The sequence below is a fragment of the Nerophis lumbriciformis genome, linkage group LG19, assembly GCF_033978685.3.
Source record: "Nerophis lumbriciformis linkage group LG19, RoL_Nlum_v2.1, whole genome shotgun sequence".
Taxonomy (NCBI): domain Eukaryota; kingdom Metazoa; phylum Chordata; class Actinopteri; order Syngnathiformes; family Syngnathidae; genus Nerophis; species Nerophis lumbriciformis.
The window spans coordinates 41,526,940-41,552,150 of record NC_084566.2 but is presented as its reverse complement, the minus strand read 5'-3'; the positions used below and the strand labels follow the sequence as shown (position 1 = coordinate 41,552,150).

The window sequence follows — 25,211 nt, the reverse complement described above, 5'->3', positions numbered from 1 at the left end:
AAGGCTTAGGCAAAATATCGAGATATATACAGTGGGGCAAAAAAGTATTTAGTCAGCCACCAATTGTGCAAGTTCTCCCACTTAAAATGATGACAGAGGTCTGTAATTTTCATCATAGGTACACTTCAACTGTGAGAGACAGAATGTGAAAAATCCAGCAATTCACATTGTAGGATTTTTAAAGAATTTATTTGTAAATTATGGTGGAAAATAAGTATTTGGTCAATAACAAAAATTCAACTCAATACTTTGTAATATAACCTTTGTTGGCAATAACAGAGGTCAAACGATTACTATAGGTCTTTACCAGGTTTGCACACACAGTAGCTGGTATTTTGGCCCATTCCTCCATGCAGATCTTCTCGAGAGCAGTGATGTTTTGGGGCTGTCGCCGAGCAACACGGACTTTCAACTCCCTCCACAGATTTTCTATGGGGTTGAGGTCTGGAGACTGGCTAGGCCACTCCAGGACTTTCAAATGCTTCTTACGGAGCCACTCCTTCGTTGCCCGGGCGGTGTGTTTGGGATCATTGTCATGCTGGAAGACCCAGCCACGTTTCATCTTCAAAGCTCTCACTGATGGAAGGAGGTTTTGGTTCAAAATCTCACGATACATGGCCCCATTCATTCTTTCCTTAACACGGATCAGTCGGCCTGTCCCCTTAGCAGAAAAACAGCCCCAAAGCATGATGTTTCCACCCCCATGCTTCACAGTAGATATGGTGTTCTTGGGATGCAACTCAGTATTCTTCTTCCTCCAAACACGACGAGTTGAGTTTATACCAAAAAGTTCTATTTTGGTTTCATCTGACCACATGACATTCTCCCAATCCTCTGCTGTATCATCCATGTGCTCTCTGGCAAACTTCAGACGGGCCTGGACATGCACTGGCTTAAGCAGGGGGACACGTCTGGCACTGCAGGATTTGATTCCCTGTCGGCGTAGTGTGTTACTGATGGTAACCTTTGTTACTTTGGTCCCAGCTCTCTGCAGGTCATTCACCAGGTCCCCCCGTGTGGTTCTGGGATTTTTGCTCACCGTTCTCATGATCATTTTGACCCCACGGGATGAGATCTTGCGTGGAGCCCCAGATCGAGGGAGATTATCAGTGGTTTTGTATGTCTTCCATTTTCTGACAATTGCTCCCACAGTTGATTTTTTCACACCAAGCTGCTTGCCTATTGTAGATTCACTCTTCACAGTCTGGTAAAGGTCTACAATTCTTTTCCTGGTGTCCTTCGACAGCTCTTTGGTCTTGCCCATAGTGGAGTTTGGAGTCTGACTGTTTGAGGCTGTGGACAGGTGTCTTTTATACAGATAACGAGTTCAAACAGGTGCCATTAATACAGGTAACGAGTGGAGGACAGAAGAGCTTCTTAAAGAAGAAGTTACAGGTCTGTGAGAGCCAGAGATCATCCTTGTTTGAAGTGACCAAATACTTATTTTCCACCATAATTTACAAATAAATTCTTTAAAATTCCTACAATGTGAATTCCTGGATTTTTTTTTCACATTCTGTCTCTCACAGTTGAAGTGTACCTATGATGAAAATTACAGACCTCTGTCATCATTTTAAGTGGGAGAACTTGCACAATCGGTGGCTGACTAAATACTTTTTTGCCCCACTGTATTGTATATCGCGATATGGCCTAAGAATATCGAGATATTAATAAAAGCCAATATCGCCCAGCCCTATTTTCGATACTTTTCTAAATAAAGGGCACCACAAAAAATGGCATTATTGGCTTTATTTTAACAAAAAATCTTGGGTACATTAAACATGTGTTTATTATTGCAAGTTTGTCCTTCAATAAAATGTTGAACATACTAGACAACTTGTCTTTTAGTAGTAAGTAAACAAACAAAGACTTCTAATTGTCATGTTTGTGTAATCATGTTTTGTTTTACCGTAAGTCATGTTTTGTTTAGTTTCTGTCTTTTCACTCCCTTGTCTTGTCACCATAGTTACCCATTAGTTTCACCTGTCATGTCACGCACCTGTTTTGAGTCACGCACCTGTTACTAATCATGTCCATAGTATTTAAGTTCATTCATTTTCTGTTGTTCGTCCTGGAGTCATAGCCTTTCTCACCCTGCTATCCTCGCGTTCCAAGCCCTGTTCACGATCCCATGCCACAGTAAGTTTGTTTATTAAGCCACAGTTAGTGTTTTGTTTAATTGTTCATAGCTTCTGCCAATGTGCAAGTTTTGTGTTTTATAGTCTAGTTTTGTACCTCCGCCCCTGTGCGCGCTTTTTGTTTGATCCTTTCTTTGTAGTTATAGTGTTAAATAAATCATGTACCCACCTTCAAGCCATGTCCGATCCAAATTCTCTTGCATCTTGGGAAAACAAAAACTCCACAGTCCAAGTCATGACACTAATTAGTCTGCTGACGTATGCAGTAACATATTGTGTCATTTATACACCTATTATTTTGTACACATTATTAAGGACAAGTGGTAGAAAATGAATTATTAATTTACTTGTTTATATACTGTTAATATCTGCTTACTTTCTCTTTTAACATGTTCTATCTACACTTCTGTTAAAATGTAATAATCACTTATTATTCTCTTGTTTGATACTTTACATTGGTTTTGGATGATACCACACATTTGGGTATGGATCCGATAACAAGTCATTACAGGATCATACATTGGTCATATTCAAAGTCCTCATGTGTCCAGAGACATATTTACTGACTTTATAAACATAATATATTTTTTTTTTAAAAACCGAAAAAATATGTTCTGATGCCAAAATATATCGATGTAATCATAGCAATATCGACTAGATACGCTCCTGTACTTGGTATCATTACAGTGGATGTTAGGTGTAGATCCACCAATGGCGTTTGTTTACATTGTGACGCCGGTGAGCTACGGTGTGTAGTGAAGCATGTTTAGCTATTCCTCGTCCTGCAGTGATAATGATACTTGTAAGAAACGTACTTTATTTGTCGCCATGGAGACCAGGATTAGTGATTTAGAAGTAGCTAAAACACTGCCGACTGCGGCTGAACTTTAGTTGCTAGCTAGTGTTGCGTTTTGGACCAGTTGTTCCTCCCAGGGAATTCAAGTCTCAATTCGCTCCCAAGTTCTTTCCGACACTTAAAGCTGAGTTGAAAAACCACCAGAGACAGAATAGGTATTTTGTTGTATATTCTCAAAGCTTTGCCAATATACATTGATTGAGACCAGTCTAACCCTAGAACATTCTATTGCGCCTCCCAAAATGGTCTGTCTTCCCGATCCCACCACCCTCTCTCTCGTCCCATCTCTGTAGACAAAACAAATGCTAGTCAAAACACATTCCAAAGAACTCAAGGTTAACACACACAGTATACTTGCTGACAGAGCATCAAGAGAAGAAATGGAAAACACGAGCTGTTTTCAAATATGACAAAGAAATGGAAAAAGTACAACTTAAATTCGGATAAATGTAAATATCTGCCTCCGACACTAGCTAGCAATGTCTTAAAGCACCTCTTCCTGAGGGTGTTTCAGTGTTATAACTTCACCTTTATTGTTAGTTTTTAAGCCAAAATTCTCCCTTTTCTGTCTATACACTGTGTCTGCTTGTAAGTGCTCCGTGTGTGCGCGCTGCCGAACATGCTCCTCTGCTCGTAAACCAGCAATGACACGACGTGACGATGACGGGGGCGCTTGGGAATGGGGAACCGGTACTTTTCTGAGGCGGTATAGTACTGAATATGATTCATTAGTATCTCCTATTTCTGGGGCTGAGGTTGCTGAGGTAGTTAAAAAGCTCCTCGGTGGCAAGGCCCCGGGGGTAGATGAGATCCGCCCGGAGTTCCTTACGGCTCTGGATGCTGTGGGGCTGTCTTGGTTGACAAGACTCTGCAGCATCGCGTGGACATCGGGGGCGGTACCTCTGGATTGGCAGACCGGGGTGGTGGTTCCTCTCTTTAAGAAGGGGAACCGGAGGGTGTGTTCTAACTATCGTGGGATCACACTCCTCAGCCTTCCCGGTAAGGTCTATTCAGGTGTACTGGAGAGGAGGCTACGCCGGATAGTCGAACCTCGGATTCAGGAGGAACAGTGTGGTTTTCGTCCTGGTCGTGGAACTGTGGACCAGCTCTATACTCTCCGCAGGGTCCTTGAGGGTGCATGGGAGTTTGCTCAACCAGTCTACATGTGCTTTGTGGACTTGGAGAAGGCATTCGACCGTGTCCCTCGGGAAATCCTGTAGGGAGTGCTCAGAGAGTACGGGGTATCGGACTGTCTGATTGTGGCAGTCCGCTCCCTGTATGATCAGTGCCAGAGCTTGGTCCGCATTGCCGGTAGTAAGTCGGACACGTTTCCAGTGAGGGTTGGACTCCGCCAAGGCTGCCCTTTGTCACCGATTCTGTTCATAACTTTTATGGACAGAATTTCTAGGCGCAGTCAAGGCGTTGAGGGGATCTGGTTTGGTGGCTGCAGGATTAGGTCTCTGCTTTTTGCAGATGATGTGGTCCTGATGGCTTCATCTGGCCAGGATCTTCAGCTCTCACTGGATCGGTTCGCAGCTGAGTGTGAAGCGACTGGGATGAGAATCAGCACCTCCAAGTCCGAGTCCATGGTTCTCGCCCGGAAAAGGGTGGAGTGCCATCTCTGGGTTGGGGAGGAGATCTTGCCCCAAGTGGAGGAGTTCAAGTACCTCGGAGTCTTGTTCACGAGTGAGGGAAGAGTGGATCGTGAGATCGACAGGCGGATCGGTGCGGCGTCTTCAGTAATGCGGACGCTGTATCGATCCGTTGTGGTGAAGAAGGAGCTGAGCCGGAAGGCAAAGCTCTCAATTTACCGGTCGATCTACGTTCCCATCCTCACCTATGGTCATGAGCTTTGGGTTATGACCGAAAGGACAAGATCACGGGTACAAGCGGCCGAAATGAGTTTCCTCCGCCGGGTGGCGGGGCTCTCCCTTAGAGATAGGGTGAGAAGCTCTGCCATCCGGGAGGAGCACAAAGTAAAGCCGCTGCTCCTCCACATCGAGAGGAGCCAGATGAGGTGGTTCGGGCATCTGGTCAGGATGCCACCCGAACGCCTCCCTAGGGAGGTGTTTAGGGCACGTCCGACCGGTAGGAGGCCGCGGGGAAGACCCAGGACACGTTGGGAAGACTATGTCTCTCGGCTGGCCTGGGAACGCCTCGGGGTCCCACAGGAAGAGCTGGACGAAGTGGCTGGGGAGAGGGAAGTCTGGGCTTCCCTGCTTAGGCTGCTGCCCCCGCGACCCGACCTCGGATAAGCGGAAGAAGATGGATGGATGGATGGATAGTATCACGGTACTATACTAATACTGGTATACCGTACAACTCTATTGCTATTATAATACCTAATATATTCCTATGTCATGTTACATACAAGTTGTTTTTTTTCACAATCACTGCTCTGTATTCAATATAAAATATATATTTGCCAGAACAACAGTGTCATCTGGTGGTGCAAAGCCTCTCCTGCTCCCGTTGAAAGAGCGGTGTAGTAAAGTGCAGTAACGTATACTAAGTAGTGAATGGCAATTAAGTGCATTTTTCTTATTTTGTGTTCCAGAGCTGGATGCCCTGGGTGACGAGCTCCTGCTGGATGAGGACAGTTCTTACCTGGACGAGGCCTCAACTGCTCCCTCCATCCCCGAGGGCATGCCTGGGGAAAGCAAGACAAACAAAGTAACTACCAAACGTCTTGTTTCTTCATCTTTTTTGTATACAGAGTGTACGCGGGGGGTCTTAAGAAAGTCCGAAAAAGTCTTGAATCAACAATTTTTTAAATTGAGGCCTTACGATCTCTAAAAAAGCCGGTGGAGGGAAACGTATGAAGTGTTTAGGACCAGGATGTAGTGCCGTCGAGGAGGTAAGCGTTTGTAAACATGGCGGTGAAATTTAATGGAATAATAATGTAAAAGTCAAAAAACCGGGATAAGTCTATGTGTCAAAAGATGCTGAAACAGCACAAACACTTGCACAACTATACAAGGATCAACTTAAACCTCCTAAGGAGTGTTATGTGGGTACATTGGTGCCAATTGCCGAACTACATCAATATGAGATGTTTACCAGTGAAATCATACTATTACATACAGTAAGCACACACTCATTTCTCTGTGCTAGTAGTGTATTCACAGTGTATTCACACTGTATTCACAGTGTATTCAGTTTATTCACAGTGTATTCACAGTGAATTCAGTGTATTCACAATGTATTCAGTGTATTCACAGGGTATTTAGTGTATTCAGTGTATTCACAGTGTATTCACAGTGTATTCACAATGTATTCACAGGGTATTTAGTGTATTCAGTGTATTCACAGTGTATTCACAATGTATTCACAGGGTATTCACAGTGTATTCACAGTGAATTCACAGTGTATTCAGTGTATTCACAGTGTATTCACAGTGTATTCACAGTGTATTCAGTTTATTCACAGTGTATTCACAATGTATTTACAGGGTATTCACAGCGAATTCACAGTGTATTCAGTGTATTCACAGTGTATTCACAGTGTATTCACAGTCACAGTGTATTCACAATGTATTCATTCAGTGTATTCACAGTGTATTCACAGTGTATTCACAGTGTATTCACAGTGAATTCACAGTGTATTCAGTGTATTCACAGTGTATTCAGTGTATTCACAGGGTATTTAGTGTATTCAGTGTATTCACAGTGTATTCACAGTGTATTCACAATGTATTCACAATGTATTCACAGGGTATTCACAGTGTATTCACAGTGAATTCACAGTGTATTCACAGTGTATTCACAGTGTATTCAGTGTATTCACAGTGTATTCACAATGTATTCACAGGGTATTTAGTGTATTCAGTGTATTCACAGTGTATTCACAATGTATTCACAGGGTATTCACAGTGTATTCACAGTGAATTCACAGTGTATTCACAGTGTATTCACAGTGTATTCAGTGTATTCACAATGTATTCACAATGTATTCACAGTGTATTCACAATGTATTCACAGGGTATTCACAGTGTATTCACAGTGAATTCACAGTGTATTCAGTGTATTCACAGTGTATTCACAATGTATTCACAGGGTATTTAGTGTATTCACAGTGTATTCACAGTGTATTCAGTGTATTCACAGTGTATTCACAATGTATTCACAGTGTATTCACAGTGTATTCAGTTTATTCACAGTGTATTCACAGTGTATTCACAGTGTATTCACAGTGAATTCACAGTGTATTCACAGTGTATTCACAGTCACAGTGTATTCACAATGTATTCATTTAGTGTATTCACAGTGTATTCACAGTTTATTCACAGTGTATTCACAGTGTATTCACAGTGTATTCACAGTGAATTCACAGTGTATTCAGTGTATTCACAGTGTATTCAGTGTATTCACAGTGTATTCAGTGTATTCACAGTCACAGTGTATTCAGTGTACTCACAATGTATTCATTCAGTTTATCCACAGTTTATTCACAGTGTATTCATTCAGTGTATTCACAGTGTATTCACAGTGTATTCACAGTGTATTCACAGCAGAGCAACTATAAAAATAACTTAATTCTATTCCGCCACTGTTTGGCTCAGCACAACTTCGTCCGTGTTCATCCGAGTCACAGTGTTCCAACTTCACAATGTTCAGCCTACTCACGAATCGTTGGGACTTCTTCAACATTCATCAAAAACATTCCCAGATTTCCCAGTTTTTCGGGACATTCTTCACATTGAAAATGAATGGGCTAATATTCTAACTTTCCGCAATGTACACATTTTTTACAACCAATTCAAACCATTCCACCTTTAACACATTCCAGGCATTGTGGTAATTGAAAGTAGCAAATGTTCAGGTTCCAGAACATTCTAGGAATTTCCAGAATTCTTGGTTTTCCAAAGCCCTGTTTTCACCTCTTGCTGGAAAGTTTTCACGCTCCAGATTTTTTTAACCAATTCCCGTCTATTCCACCATCAAAACATTTCACATCATCAGGAGAACAAAAATAGTGATTCTGCTTTTCTTAAAAATTCCTGGTTTTCCTGAAATTCCAGGAATTCCGAAATTCCCATTCTCAATTCAAACTGTGACTATGTCAACATTTTTTTAATTCCAACATCAAGCCACTCATATCGTCTAGGACAATTGTGCTTGTATCAGTATTTTCAAAACGTTCCAGTTTTCCCGAAATTCCCAAATTTCCATGGAATTTCCATTCAAAAGAAAGGGAAAATATCTCACAATATTTCGCAGTTTTTAAACCCGATTTCAACATTTCATCCATCCACCCACACTGCTCTTCCCATATATCAAACGCAAAACATGTTTTTCCTTTCCCATAATTTACAGTTTTTCCAGGATTTCCGGTAATTTTCTCCCCATTGACAATGAAAGGGAAATATGCTGTATAGTCGACTGCATATCCCACATTTCTCCTACGATATGAACCTTTTACCATCAACACACTCCACTCACCCTGGATATTCAAGACAGCAGTTTGGTTCGGAAAATTCCCTGATTACCCAGGTTTACCAGGAATTTCCTCCCATTAAAAAAATAATGGGCAATATACAAACCTCCACATCCCACATTTCTTAACCGATTTGAACCGTTCCAACATCCACACCCTCCACTCACCCTGGACATTGAAGTCAAAATGTATCCCAAAATGTCCCTGATTGCCAGGAAATCCTGCTTTCAAATACCACTGTTTTTTGCACTTTTCTCTTTTAACTTCTTCTCCCCAAGTTTTCGTCCGATTGGAACCGTTCAAGTATTGAAACGTTCGACTCGGCTGAGAATCAATGGCAAGCATATTTTTTTCTCCCAAAATGTTGATGATTACCAGGAATTCCAGGCTTTCTGGGACATTTTTTACACCATTTTTTTACCTAAATCGAACCGTTCCACCATCTCCATACTCTCCTCATCCTGGACATTGAAGCCAAAAACATGTTTCCATTTCTCCAAATTTCCGTTTTGCCCGGAATTACCAGGAATTTCACCCCATTGAAAAAATAAGTTAAAGTTAAAGTCCCAACGATTGTCCCACATACATGATTGGGTAAAATACAAACTTCTACATATCTCATATTTCTCAAGGGTTCCAAAGTCAAAAAGCTCTTTGCTCTTGTTAGTCAACATGCTAATATTAGCATGCTAATGATTTTTGCCATCAATTTTAGTTAATTTCATAAATTTTTACCTAAAAATCACGGAAATTGCTCCTCGGTGTCGTCTTAGAAGAATGCTAGCTGTTCCCGGTTAGCATTTTGATATTAGCATGGTATTGTCTTTAGCTAGCATTTTAGCAAATGTTGTACTTTATCACCATACAATCATGTATTTCTTTACTTGGCGCCATCTTAGAAGTATGCTAGGTTTTTCCCTTTAGCATGTTAATGTTAATATGTTAACATTAGTATGCTAACCTTTTTTGCTCGCATTTTAGCTGTTTTTGTATTTTTTTTAACCTAATAATCTTGGACTCTCTTACTTGGCGCCATCTTAAAAAGTATGTTAGCTGTTCCCCTGTAACCATGCTAATGTTAGCATGCTAACGTTTATGCTAGTTTTTAATACTTTTTAACGTAATCACGGATTCCGTAACTTTCTGCATCTCAGAAGTATGTTAGCTCTTCCAACCATGCCAACATTTAGGATTTGAAGATTTATACTACATTTCAGTACAGATTCTGTTCTCAAACCACTTTTAACCTATAAAACTAGTTCAACCATTTCTACATTCATTATACATTCAAATAATATTCCCGGTCATCGTCAGCTATTTAACATTCAAACCATTTCACCATTCAAACTATTCCTACATTCATTCTACATTCCATCAACATTTCAGTTACCGTATTTTCCGCACCATAAGGCGCCCTGGGTTATAAGCCGCGCCTTCAATGAACGGCATATTTCAAAACTTTGTCCACCTATAAGCCGCCCCGTGTTGTAAGCCGCATCTAACTGCGCTAAAGGAATGTCAAAAAAACAGTCAAATAGGTCAGTCAAACTTTAATAATATATTAAAACCAGCGTGATGTGGGTGCGCATGGAGTCGTATATCAACATGGACGAAGCTGCGTGAAAAAAGCCACCCGGCCTCTTCGCGTAAACTTAAACTTACCTTAACCACTCGCTCATCTTTTCTTCATCCATCCCTTCGAGTTAGCTTTTATGATGACGCCGGCTGGAAAGGTCTCTTGGCAAGGTCTTCCTTTTGAATATCACCATGGGTGGAAGTTTCTGGCCATTAGCATGCTAGAACCACAGTGAAGGATGACTTCTCATTCCCTGTGGTGCGAATATTCACCGTACGTGCTCCCGTTGTATCCACAGTGCGGTTCACAGTAATATCAGTTGCTGTGAAATAGTAATCCGTGTGCGGATGGAGAGATTGCGTCTTTTCATGAACCGGATCCCTGTCGCTTTGTAGGAGCCATTTTGTGGTCTTTACAGATGTAAACACACAAAGGAAATGATAATATCCGCGCGCTTTTTCTTCTTCTACGCGGGCGGGTGGTTGCTTACAGTAGAAGAAGAAGCGCTTCCTGTTCTATGGGGGCGGGTGCTTACCTTGGCGGTTGCTTGCGTAGAAGAAGAAGCGCTTCCTGTTCTACCGGGAAAAAAGATGGCGGCTGTTTACCGAAGTTGCGAGACCGAAACTTTATGAAAATGAATCTTAATATTTATCCATATATAAAGCGCACCGGGTTATAAGGCGCACTGTCAGCTTTTGAGAAAATTTGTGGTTTTTAGGTGCGCCTTATAGTGCGGAAAATACGGTAAGCTTCAGCATTTTGGCATTTACACGAAATTGCATTTTCTAGTATTTCTATTATTTATTCCAGTCATTTCAGGTCAGCTTCTATTGCCTAATCTTGTTTTTACAAGTGTGTACAGTAAGTGACATTAAAGCTATAAAGGTCTGTGTAATGTTTACAGTCAGTTTATGGTTGGCAAGGACGATTTGAGAATGTCATCTTTTCATTTTTAATGGAAAAATAGTCCTTGGCTTTTCAAGAAAGTCACAAAAACAGGTAAACATGTATTCATACTTACCAATGTCAATGTTATCCACATTATTCACAACCTGCTTCAGGCTTGCCAGCCACAATCGCCTTCTTTCTTTGTACAGAACGGCTCTGTACTCTCTTGTTTTTCACAACCTTGGTCAGATACAGTAGTACTGTAGATGTTTTTATATGTTTGCTCAATTCTGAGCAAAAGTTAACCATTTAGTTTTAGCAGAACTGCTAGCTGTCCCTTCTACAGACAATATATTAGATTTTAAGATTGAGATTTAGATTTGAGAAACACCTTGCGGTGCAGCTTGAACACATCATCAGTAAAGAACCGAGGTTCATTGGGTGTTTCGGGTCTTTGATCTCTATACACCCTCGCCTGGGCGACCCAACCGGGGCTGATCAGGCCCCGGCTTGTGTCCAAGCAGCGAACTACTCCATCTGTCTCCCCTCTTGATCCACAACCACTTTGAGGCTTTCTCAGCAGCCTCACTGATATTTCTGGTGGCTTTTCTCTCCAGCAACCCTCTGATTCCAAGAAGTCTGAATGCTTGATGCACAGATTGCCCTAGAAAGCCCCTGCAGCCCACTTCTATAGGCTCACAGCGGTCCTCCAGCCGCTCTCTCTGCATGTCTCGACCAGCTTAAGGTATTTGGCCTTCTTTCGCTCATAGGCCTCTTCCATCCGGTCTTCCCAGGGGACTGTAAGTTCCAGCAGCACAACTTGCTTCGTTGAGTCAGAAGTTAAGACAAGGTCTGGCCTAAGCGATGTCCTTGCTGTGCGCTCTGGAAACTTCAGCTGTCTGCCGAGATCCACCTGAAGCTGCCAGTCACGGGCTGTGGCTAGCAGTCCGGTTGGGGCCTTAAATCCAGCCTGTGGTTTGTCCCCTGCCTTGACGAAGGAGATGTTATGCCTGACTGGGAGCTGATGTTTGTTCTGCTGGATTCCAGTGCCAATGGTGTCTGCTACTGCCTTCAGCACCTGGTCGTGGCGCCAAGTGTACCGTATTTTCCGCACCATAAGGCGCCCTGGGTTATAAGCCGCGCCTTCAATGAACGGCATATTTCAAAACTTTGTCCACCTATAAGCCGCCCCGTGTTATAAGCCGCATCTAACTGCGCTAAAGGAATGTCAAAAAAACAGTCAGATAGGTCAGTCAAACTTTAATAATATATTAAAAACCAGCGTGATGTGGGCGCGCATGGAGTCGTATATCAACATGGACGGAGCTGCGTGAAAAAAGACACCCGGCCTCTTCGCGTAAACTTACCTTAGCCACTCGCTCACCTTTTCTTCATCCATCCATCCCTTCGAGTTAGCTTTTATGATGACGCCGGCTGGAAAGGTCTCTTTTGGCAAGGTCTTCCTTTTGAATATCACCATGGGTGGAAGTTTCTGGCCATTAGCATGGCAAGCTAGAACCACAGTGAAGGATGACTTCTCATTCCCTGTGGTGCGAATATTCACCGTACGTGCTCCCGTTGTATCCACAGTGCGGTTCACAGGAATATCAAAAGTCAGTGGAACCTCGTCCATGTTGATAATGTTCTCTGGCCGGATCTTTTTTTCAGCTATCTTGTTTTTACAATATGCACGGAAAGTAGCCAGCTTTTCTTGAAAGTCTTTAGGCAGTTGCTGTGAAATAGTAGTCCGTGTGCGGATGGAGAGATTGCGTCTTTTCATGAACCGGAAACCTGTCGCTTAGTAGGAGCCATTTTGTGGTCTTTACAGATGTAAACACACAAAGGAAATGAAACGTAATATCCGCGCGCTTTTTCTTCTTCTACGCGGGCGGGTGGTTGCTTACAGTAGAAGAAGAAGCGCTTCCTGTTCTATGGGGGCGGGTGCTTACCTTGGCGGTTGCTTGCGTAGAAGAAGAAGCACTTCCTCTTCTACGGGGAAAAAAGATGGCGGCTGTTTACCGTAGTTGCGAGACCGAAACTTTATGAAAATGAATCTTAATATTAATCCATATATAAAGCGCACCGGGTTATAAGCCGCACTGTCAGCTTTTGAGTAAATTTGTGGTTTTTAGGTGCGGCTAATAGTGCGGAAAATACGGTACCTCCCCTCTCCCAGGGCTTTAGGGCAGCAGCTCAGGATGTGCTCCAGTGAACCCCGTGCCTTGCACAGTGGACATTCAGGTGTTTCTACTAGCCCCCAGCAATGAAGATTGGATGGACTTGGGAGGACATCATACACTGACTGGATCAGGAACTTGAGTCTTGCTGGTTCTGACTTCCAAAGTTCTGTCCAGGTGATCTTCCGGGTAGATGCGTGGTCCCAATTTGTCCAGGCTCCTTGCTGGCGCATGGCCACTGTCTTGCTCCGGCGTTCCTCCTCAACCTCTGCACGGATCTCTCCCTGCACCATCAGCCGTCTCTCTCGACCCTGGGCTTTGTCGTAGCGTGGTCTTGTATGGCTACCCAGCCCAGCTCGACCGACCGCCACAGCACCTACTAAGACGCCATGTCTCAGCCTTGCTTCTGCCTGGTCAACGGCCTCCTGTGCCTTCCACTTCCTCCCAGTTCTGACCTTGATGCCAGCAGAGGAGACTCTGGTGTCAGATGAGTCTCTGTAAAGTAACACCTCCCTGGCTCTGGTGACTTTAAACTCCTCAGTCAATCCGGTGAAGGGACAATATACAGACAATATATTAGATTTTAAGATTGAGATTTATTAATTTTCACTGCCGTACATTTAAACAATAGACATTACACATTACGAACAAAAATAACAAAAAGACATCATACATGACCAACACATTTACATATTGTTGTGCTTTCCTCTACCATTGCTGATGTTTTGGTTGTTGTTACATGAAAACAATTGACATGAAGCACACTGCAAAACAGTTCTATGGCAACTCTGAAAAGTGGTTGTTTTGATGTTTTCTCATTTGTTTTCAATTAGTTTACAATAGAAAAGCTTCTGGTGTATTTAGTAATAACCAATAACCATTTTCTTTTCCAATGTGAAAGAGCAGTGAATTAATGAAGTGAATTATATTTATATAGCACTTTTTCTCTAGTGACTCAAAGCGCTTTTACGTAGTGAAAGCCAACATCTACCGTATTTTCCGCACCATAAGGCGCCCTGGGTTAAAAGCCGCGCCTTCAATGAACGGCATATTTCAAAACTTTGTCCACCTATAAGCCGCCCCGTGTTGTAAGCCGCATCTAACTGCGCTAAAGGAATGTCAAAAAAACAGTCAGATAGGTCAGTCAAACTTTAATAATATATTAAAAACCAGCGTTCTAACAACTCTGTTCACTCCCAAAATGTACGCAAATGTGCAATCACAAACATACGTATATCAACATGGACAGAGCTGCGTGAAAAAAGCCACCCGGCCTCTTCGCGTAAACTTAAACTTACTTTAACCACTCGCTCATCTTTTCTTCATCCATCCCTTCGAGTTAGCTTTTATGATGACGCCGGCTGGAAAGGTCTCTTTTGGCAAGGTCTTCCTTTTGAATATCACCATGGGTGGAAGTTTCTGGCCATTAGCATGGCAAGCTAGAACCACAGTGAAGGATGACTTCTCATTCCCTGTGGTGCGAATATTCACCGTACGTGCTCCCGTTGTATCCACAGTGCGGTTCACAGGAATATCAGTTGCTGTGAAATAGTAATCCGTGTGCGGATGGAGAGATTGCGTCTTTTCATGAACCGGATCCCTGACGCTTAGTAGGAGCCATTTTGTGGTCTTTACAGATGTAAACACACAAAGGAAATGAAACGTACCGGTACAGTAATATCCGCGCGCTTTTTCTTCTTCTACGCGGGCGGGTGGTTGCTTGCAGTAGAAGAAGAAGCGCTTCCTGTTCTATGGGGGCGGGTGCTTACCTTGGCGGTTGCTTGCGTAGAAGAAGAAGCGCTTCCTGTTCTACCGGGAAAAAAGATGGCGGCTGTTTACCGAAGTTGCGAGATCGAAACTTTATGAAAATGAATCGTAATATTAATCCATATATAAAGCGCACCGGGTTAAAAGCCGCACTGTCAGCTTTTGAGTAAATTTGTGGTTTTTAGGTGCGGCTAATAGTGCGGAAAATACGGTAACAAAAAGACATCATACATGACCAACACATTTACATATTGTTGTGCTTTCCTCTACCATTGCTGATGTTTTGGTTGTTGTTACATGAAAACAATTGACATGAAGCACACTGCAAAACAGTTCTATGGCAACTCTGAAAAGTGGTTGTTTTGATGTTTTCTCATTTGTTTTCAATTAGTTTACAATAGAAAAGCTTCTGGTGTATTTAGTAATAACCAATAACCATTTTGTTTTCCAATGTGAAAGAGCAGTGAATTATATTTATATAGCACTTTTTCTCTAGTGACTCAAAGCGCTTTTACGTAGTGAAAGCCAACATCTAAGTTACATTTATAGCCGTGTGGGTAAAGTGAGGACACAACGGCAGAAGCGGGGATCTGTCATGTCTGTGTGATCATGTTTTTGTTTTGTCATGTTCGGTTTTGTTTTTGGACTTTTTGTGCACTTTTGTTTTGTCACCATAGCAACCATTCGTTTTCACCTGTCACGTCACGCACCTGTTTCGCGTTTTGAGTCACGCACCTGTTTTCGTTAATCATGTCTACAGTATTTAAGTTCATTGTTTTCAGTTTGTCGTTCTGACGACATCCCCGCATTTATGCTTCTGCGCACTCTCCACACCCTTATGACCCTTGCTACTCTTTTTTTCATGCCGGTTCCATGCCAAGTAAGTTTTTGTTTATTAAGCCACAGTTAGTGTTTTGTTTAATTGTTCATAGTTTCTGCCAATGTGCAAGTTCTGTGTTTATAGTCTAGTTTTGTACCTCCGCCCCTGTGCGCGCCTTTTGTTTACTTCCTTTTTTTGTAGTTTAAATAAAAATGTACTCACATTCCCGTCTCGCCCGAGCCAACTTTCCGTTGCATCCCGGAAAAGCAAACACCCAGGACCAAGTCATGACAGGATCGAACCTGGAACCCTCAAGTTGCTGACACGGCCACTCTACCAACTGAGCTATACCGCCCCAATTAATTCATGCATATACAATTCAATCTGGCCCTCTCGTTGTTTTTTTGATGTAAAATGGTCCTAAATTATTTTTAGTATTGTCTTAAAACGTCTTAAACTTGACCTGTTGAAACACGGAGAGACCCTGGTATAGAAAGAAGGTGGAAGATGTAACATTTTCTCTTTCATTACAGGATGGCGTTCTGGTGGATGAGTTTGGCCTACCACAGATTCCCGCAACATAAAAAGTGCTACACTTTGAAAACACTTGGGGTTTTTTTAAGAATGTAGATTAACATTGATATTACATTTAAAAACTGTTTGACCACAATAATTCAACTGGACTAGCATGTAGTCTTAACATAGGTAATATTTTATTGTTTGTACTGGTAAGTATTAGTTTACTTTAACATCATTTAAGTTTAGTTCAGTATTTAGTTTTTTGATTGTTAGTGTGTATGATGACTTTTGAACTGTCTGCAGATGAATGGAAACATACCAATGACTGAAGTAAATCTGGATTTATTGATTGCTATAGTTGACGAACATTCTGTGTCATTTCTGTCCATTTTTAAACCAGCAAGCTTGAAGGAGTTTGAGTCCTTGTCAGGTTCAAACACAGAACTATCTATTAAACAAGACAAGAAGCAAGGAATCAAGCAGAGACAGAGTTGAATTTTGCTCATGAGGAGAAACGTATTGGGCTGCACACTCAGTTACAGTCTCCGACTACGCTCTAAGGTACAGTCCCACGTGCTCCTCTATTTATTCGGGAGGTCCCTAGTTAACATCACTGAGGCTGCCTCTGAAGGGAGGGGTAATGCAAGCAGCCCCAGTAGACACAATATGTGATTATTCAGAATGGAAATGTGCTGACACTCGTGATTTCGCCCTGTCTCTGTTTTGTCTGCGTTGAGGTACTCGATGTCCGTCCTTGGCTGTCAGCAGGCAGGGTCTGGAAACAAACTGCTGATGCGAGACAACTCGCAATGGAAGATTACAAGTTGTGTGCCTTTGCACAGATAGAAAAGTACAACTTCAGCACAATTGATAATAACTATAGCAACGGCCTTTAAGCATAAGAGTTGTGTGATAACTGATACATAATTATTCTAACAGTCCTAAAAGCAGGGTACATTTCACTGAAGCTTATTCAGCAATATTTTGTAACAGAGTAGTATTTACTAAATATTTTTAAAAAGAGCTCCTATTGGCGTAAAATATATCCATATTTATCTTATGATTTATTTGACCTTGCATGCAGCTCTTTATAAATATCCTGCGTGTATTTTTACTGACACTTTATAAAAATTTCGCTATTCTTGAGGGCTTCATCACTTGTTGTTTTTTTTCATTTTCTATTAAAAAAGTCAAAAACATATTAGCCCTTAAACTATGCACTGCAAAAACAAAAAAAAGTACATTTGCATGTTTTATTACACATACAACAACATACAGTCTACAAAAAACAACACCAGTGAAGTTGGCACATTATGTAAATGGTAAATAAAAACAGAATCCAATGATTTGCAAATCCTTTTCAACTTATATTCAATTGAATAGACCGCAAAGACAAGATATTTAACGTTCGAACTGATAAACTTTTATTTTTTGCACATATTAGCTCATTTGGAATTTGATGCCTGCAACATGTTTCAAAAAAAAGCTGGCACAAGTGGCAAAAAAGACTGAGAAAGTTGAGGAATGCTCATCAAAGACTTATTTGGAACATCCCACAGGTGAGCAGGCTAATTGGGAACAGGTGGGTGCCATGATTGGGTATAAAAGTAGATTCCATGAAATGCTCAGTCATTCACAAACAAGGACGGGGCGAGGGTCACCACTTTGTCGACAAATGCCTGAGCAAATTGTTTAAGAACAACATTTCTCAACCAGCTATTGCAAGGAATTTAGAGATTTCACCGTCTACGCTCCTTAATATCATCAAAAGGCTCAGAGAATCTGGAGAAATCACTGCACGTAAGGCATGATATTACAGACCTTCAATCCCTCAGGCAGTACTGCATCAAAAAGCGACATCAGTGTGTAAAGGATATCACCACATGGGCTCAGGAACACTTCAGAGAACCACAGTCCGTAACTAAAGCCATTTATCAACAACACCCAGAAATGCCGCCGGCTTCGCTGGGCCCGAGCTCATCTAAGATGGACTGATGCAAAGTGGAAAAGTGTTCTGCGGTCTGACGAGTCCACATTTCAAATTGTTTTTGGAAACTGTGGACGTCGTGTCCTCCGGACCAAAGAGGAAAAGAACCATCCGGATTGTTCTAGGCGCAAAGTTGAAAAGTCAGCATGTGTGATGGTATGGGGGTGTATTAGTGCCCAAGACATGAGTAACTTACACATCTGTGAAGGCGCCATTAATGCTGAAAGGTACATACAGGTTTTGGAGCAACATATGTTGCCATCCAAGCAATGTTATTGTCACGTTCAAACACTGAGGACATCTATTAAACAAGACAAAAGGCAAGGAATCAAACAGAGACAGAATTCAATTTGGACTCAATATTGAGGAGAGACATGGCCACTGCACTCTCTGTACAGTCCTGCACCACGCTCTGACGCAGAAGGTTTTCGTCTCCTCTTTATTACAATATTCAATGTTCACGCACCAACACATGTCTCAGCAGGAATGGGGAGTATGTAAAACAGTCATTGTTTTCGGTCGCTTTGAAGACCAAGAAGTGGGATTTCTCGGGCTTGGGCTCTTCCTGGATCCAGCTGGGGCAGGTGTTGGAGGACAATGGATAACCCCTCCCGTCTCCTGACCACAGCGACTTCAAGAGGGCAGCGGGTCGTAAATAGCGTTGACCTCGGTTACCAAATAGTTGGAAGAGAGTTTGTGAAATACTTCAAAGAGAGTTCGTTTAACACTTCAAAGAGAGTTCCTCTGGAAGTTGAGCAGATCCTGCCATCTGTCCGTGTTGAAATCACAGTGGCGTTTCACGAGCCTTCTTCCTCTTGCTAGGCCTCGAAAGACAGCATTCATAATACAACGTTTCTTTTGTGATAACTTACAAACAATTATTCCAACAATGTGCATTCATGTTTTCTAATGACCGCAAGTCTTGAACTATACTAAGTCTTTACATGCTTGGAATCTGTGCTTTTGCATGATGCTAATCTAATTAGTTACTATGGTAATTTAATTAGTTACTATAGTAATCTAATTCACAGCAGCTCAGACGAGGCACCAAGCAGTGTGGGTGGGGAGCGTTTCCACAGAGTGTTTCCAGAGCCTGAAATTTGGGTGTCGGGGACAGACGTGAAAGGAAAGTTCTAAAGGTTAGTGATATACCAGATAGTAGGTGGGGTTTTTTTCCCGTTTTTTTCCCATTCACATTTCGCTGTGTTTGTTGAATTTTGTCGCGTTTCGCTTGATTGTAAAATATGTCAATCGACGTTCATATGTTGTCAATATTCAGGGTTTTATCGTTCATAGTAAATATTGTAAACCCCACATTCTTTATTTTCATGTACATTCTGGCTCATTCAGTAAAACAATTTAAAAATTCCATTCTCTTTAAGAAGGGGAACCGGAGGGTGTGTTCTAACTATCGTGGGGTCACACTCCTCAGCCTTCCCGGTAAGGTCTATTCAGGTGTACTGGAGAGGAGGCTACGCCGGATAGTCGAACCTCGGATTCAGGAGGAACAGTGTGGTTTTCGTCCTGGTCGTGGAACTGTGGACCAGCTCTATACTCTGGGCAGGGTCCTTGAGGGTGCATGGGAGTTTGCCCAACCAGTCTACATGTGCTTTGTGGACTTGGAGAAGGCATTCGACCGTGTCCCTCGGGAAGTCCTGTGGGGAGTGCTCAGAGAGTATGGGGTATCGGACTGTCTGATTGTGGCAGTCCGCTCCCTGTATGATCAGTGCCAGAGCTTGGTCCGCATTGCCGGTAGTAAGTCGGACACGTTTCCAGTGAGGGTTGGACTCCGCCAAGGCTGCCCTTTGTCACCCATTCTGTTCATAACTTTTATGGACAGAATTTCTAGGCGCAGTCATGGCGTTGAGGGGATCTGGTTTGGTGGCTGCAGGATTAGGTCTCTGCTTTTTGCAGATGATGTGGTCCTGATGGCTTCATCTGGCCAGGATCTTCAGCTCTCACTGGATCGGTTCGCAGCTGAGTGTGAAGCGACTGGGATGAGAATCAGCACCTCCAAGTCCGAGTCCATGGTTCTCGCCCGGAAAAGGGTGGAGTGCCATCTCCGGGTTGGGGAGGAGATCTTGCCCCAAGTGGAGGAGTTCAAGTACCTCGGAGTCTTGTTCAAGAGTGGATCGTGAGATCGACAGGCGGATCGGTGCGGCGTCTTCAGTAATGCGGACGCTGTATCGATCCGTTGTGGTGAAGAAGGAGCTGAGCCGGAAGGCAAAGCTCTCAATTTACCGGTCGATCTACGTTCCCGTCCTCACCTATGGTCATGAGCTTTGGGTTATGACCGAAAGGACAAGATCACGGGTACAGGCGGCCGAAATGAGTTTCCTCCGCCGGGTGGCGGGGCTCTCCCTTAGAGATAGGGTGAGAAGCTCTGCCATCCGGGAGGAGCTCAAAGTAAAGCCGCTGCTCCTCCACATGGAGAGGAGCCAGATGAGGTGGTTCGGGCATCTGGTCAGGATGCCACCCGAACGCCTCCCTAGGGAGGTGTTTAGGGCACGTCCGACCGGTAGGAGGCCGCGGGGAAGACCCAGGACACGTTGGGAAGACTATGTCTCCCGGCTGGCCTGGGAACGCCTCGGGGTCCCACAGGAAGAGCTGGACGAAGTGGCTGGGGAGAGGGAAGTCTGGGCTTCCCTGCTTAGGCTGCTGCCCCCGCGACCCGACCTCGGATAAGCGGAAGAAGATGGATGGATGGATGGCATTCTGTTTTTTAAGGTGGTCTGTCATAACGTTTTTAGCATTCAATCGGACATTATTGTGAGGTTTTGCATTAGTGTTCCTAAAAATAGATATACCGGCCCCCAGACACATTTTTTTCTCTAAATTTGGCCCCCCGAGTCAAAATAATTGCCCAGGCCTGGTTTAAAGTCATATCCAACAATTGCGACAACGACTTTTTACTGTCAACTGAGTTTCGTTTTTTAATGAGTTCTGCTGGTGGTGTGACTCTGCATTTTTTCAACGCAAAAAAATGTGCCTTGGCTCAAAAAAGGTTGAAAAACACTGTTCTAGATAAAGTAATATAAAGAGTAGGGGTCCATATCGGTCCACAGTCCATATCAGAAGGTGGCGGTAATGCACACTACAAGGCTGCTTACCAACCGCCATGAAACCACAGAAGAAGAAGAAGAAAGTAACCATAGACATGTTCTAAGGGTACGCAGCATGGAGCGCTGCTGCCTACTGGCGCTGACGAGACGCGGGGCGGCCATCTTGGAGTAGTGATCCGCTCCACTCAGTGCAATTCATTTGGCAGGAGCAATGAACTGTCATTCATCTTACCTCACTGAATATCACTGATTTTCACCCGCTGTTTTGTCATACGTGTAGCTATGATAAAGGACACATGTTTTATTATTCATAGTTTGCTTAACAGTAGTAGAATATTCTTATGACCAGACGTCCCAGATCAAAACTGGGAATATTATCCCAGAGAAGAGGGGAAAAAACGGTCAGCTATTTTTAAGTTGAAGAAACAATATGATTAGGTTATATATACATGCTACATAAACCATGTATGAATACATTAGATATCTATATATCTTATAGACTGCATCTCTGTTGCTGCAGCAGCAGAGTTTATTCTGTCTTGACACTTTGTATTGATATTTTCTATTACATTCTTCCCTTAAATGATCATGTTTACAGTGATTGTTTTATATGTATTTTTTATGTATGTCGCTTTTGTTGGAATAATTGTTTGTAAGTTATCACAAAAGAAACGTTGTATTATGAATGCTGTCTTTCGAGGCCTAACAAGAGGAAGAAATGCTCGTGAAACGCCACTGTGATTTCAACACGGACAGATGGCAGGATCTGCTCAACTTCCAGAGGAACTCTCTTTGAAGTGTTAAACGAACTCTCTCTGGAGTATTTCACAAACTCTCTTCCAACTATTTGGTAACCGAGGTCAACGCTATTTACGACCCGCTGCCCTCTTGAAGTTGCTGTGGTCAGGAGACGGGAGGGGTTATCCATTGTCCTCCAACACCTGTCCCAGCTGGATCCAGGAAGAGCCCAAGCCCGAGAAATCCTCTTCTTGGGTCTTCAAAGCGACCGAAAACAATGACTGTTTTACATACTTCCCATTCCTGCTGTGACATGTGTTGGTGCGTGAACATTGAACATCTGAATAAATGAGGAGACGAAAACCTTCTTCGTCAGAGCGTGGTGCAGGACTGTACAGAGAGTGCAGTGGCCATGTCTCTCCTCAATATTGAGTCCAAATTGAATTCTGTCTCTGTTTGATTCCTTGCCTTTTGTCTTGTTTAATAGATGTCCTCAGTGTTTGAACGTGACAGCTTTGGATAAAAGCATCTGCCAAATACTTAAAGATAAACATATACAAACACTTGAAAGTCTTTATATCAGCTAAAACCCCCAATCTGGATTGAGAATAAAACCAAATTCTGTCTTACCCAACAATGTTAGTATTTGAATATTGTTACTTGAAAACTTATTCCTGGTTACAATTAAACTGTTAAAGTACTGTCTTATACTTTGCCTAAAATGAGAATGCATCATAATCAGTGGCGGCTGGTGAATTTTGTTTTAGGTGTCACAATCATTAATTTCAACTTTATGTTATTCAAGTATGACATTTTTAAATGTAATTAATTTAATTGACAAGCAATTCTGTTATGGTCATACTCAGTGTTGGGTTAGTTACTGAAAACCAGTAACTAGTTACAGTTACTAGTTACTTTATTTCAAAAGTAACTCAGTTACTAACTCAGTTACTTACACCAAAAAGTAATGCGTTACTGTGAAAAGTAACTATTTAGTTACTTCTTTTTTTCTTCTTTTTTTTTAAAGCTCCCATTAATGCCCTTTTTGCCTTCATTTCAGTACTGTTATTGCACTGGAGAATAATACAATGTGTTGATCAACTTGACATGCATTTTTATTTTCCTTTTAACATAATGAATGAAAAACAGTGCAACATAAAAAGGCATTCCTCCTTTCTTTAAACTTGGACCAATGACCATTAATAAAAAAACAAGTTTAAGTGCAACATAAGAAGAAACATCATCTTCCTTGAAACATAGGTAGTGAAATAAAGCCTGACATCTGGAGTGATGCTGCTGTCTTCCACACTTGGAGCCATGGATTTTAGAATACTTGTTTTCAGTGGCAGGATCATTGACACAGATGGTGAAGTTTTAGTGCTCAGTAGAGATGGAACACTTTTGAGGGGTTTAAGCACCTGGAGGACCTCATCTGCCACTCTCACATCATCATCAGACAGGGTGACATTTGTCTTCAGGGTGTTGTGGGTCAATGCAGAGTATATAGCTGCCCGCTGCTCCAACATATCATAAGTGGAGTTCCACCTCGTTGGGACATCATGTATGAGCAGGCAGCTTTAGCATTTCTTGCTTTGTCTTAAGCACATGAGCAGCTGTTGTGCTTGGGTGGAAGTAGGAAACCTTCCTGATCCTCCCAAAGAGGCGCTCCATCCTATTGACTGAGATTCCCTTCTGTGATGCCAAATTCACTACATGTGCAAAGCACCTATCTGTGGTCCCAGTCCTGCCTCATTCTCTGTAATTATTTGATTTTTGGCATTATCACGTGTGACTGGGATATCTTTATCTTCCATTCCTCCACTGCTTGTGTCAGTACCTGCGCAAGGCGACTCTCGTAGAGGGGGCGTGTCTTCTCATCTCCCAGTCTGCTGTGATGAAGTGAGCGCTTATAGTTCCCCTGGACTTCCACCCGTCTGTCATGAGCGCAACAGATGATGCTCGGGATAGTTTTTTCTTCTCTTGCTCATAAAGATCTGGCACAATCTTATTGCTGAAGTGGGTGCGCGACGGGATGTCGTAACGTGGTTCAAGCACGTTCAGCATGTGTTTAAAACCCTCGTTTTGCACAACCGAGTCTGCACTTATAAACACACCGATTCAATGGCGCGGGGCGTTCAAGCTCCTCCGTTACTCCGCTCGCCATGACCACGCTGTGTGTGGACTGAACGTGACAACAACTTTTTTTGTTTGTTTCATATATCAAACCGCGGATCACTTATTGTGTGCCTCCCCACACCCACACCCACACACACATAGACCGCGCCTCTTTTCTTCTCTCCGGCTTGTGACAGAGGAAGATTCAGAAGAACGACACCGCAGCGCTTCTGTTTCTAGCGATACTACATCAAAAGTAACGTAAAATAACGCAGTAACGCATCATGTAGTAACGGTAACTAAATTACTGAATAAAAAAAAATAACGCGTTAGATTACTAGTTACCGCCGAAACTAACGGCGTTACAGTAACGCGTTACTTTGTAACGCGTTAGTCCCAACACTGGTCATACTGTTGTTTGCTAGCGGCTAGGATTTCAGTACTATTGAAGATCTTTGCTCCTTCTCAACTCTGTGGTAATATTATTTTCACAAAATACAACCAATAGTATGTTAATGTTAAATCTTACTTGTGAAAAGTAATCCCCCGATTCCTATTTTCAACAGTCCGCTCATTTGAGCAGGAAAACGCTGAACACTAGGGCTGTGAATCTTTGGGTGTCCCACGATTCGATTCAATATCTATTTTTTTTTTTTCAATTCAACACGATTCTCGATTCAAAAACGATTTTTTCTCCGATTCAAAAGGATTCTCTATTCATTCAATACATAGGATTTCAGCAGGATCTACCCCAGTCTGCTGACATGCAGGGTAGTAGATTTTTGTAAAAAGCTTTTATAATTGTAAAGGACAATGTTTTATCAACTGATTGCAATAATGTACATTTGTTTTAACTATTAAATGAACCAAAAATATGACTTATTTTATCTTTGTGAAAATATTGGACACAGTGTGTTGTCAAGCTTATGAGATGCGATGCAAGTGTAAGCCACTGTGACACTATTGTTTTTTTTATAAATGTCTAATGATAATGTCAATGAGGGATTTTTAATCACTGCTATGTTGAAATTGTAACTAATATTGATACTGTTGTTGATAATATTCATTTTTGTTTCACTGATTTTGGTTTGTTCTGTGTCGTGTTTGTGTCTCCTCTCAATTGCTCTGTTTA

At 42.4% G+C, this 25,211-nt stretch overlaps 1 protein-coding gene across 1 annotated transcript in view; it reads left to right on the top strand.

The window, feature by feature from the left end:
* Positions 1–16,545, top strand: part of chmp5a (charged multivesicular body protein 5a) — a 41,964-nt gene extending 25,419 nt beyond the window's left edge. Inside the window, exons 7-8 of the mRNA XM_061979842.1 lie at positions 5,552–5,667; positions 16,192–16,545. Coding sequence (XP_061835826.1) covers positions 5,552–5,667; positions 16,192–16,242 — 167 coding nt within the window. The 3' untranslated portion in view covers positions 16,243–16,545. The remainder of the gene's footprint in view (positions 1–5,551; positions 5,668–16,191) is intronic.
* Positions 16,546–25,211: the final 8,666 nt, after the last annotated feature.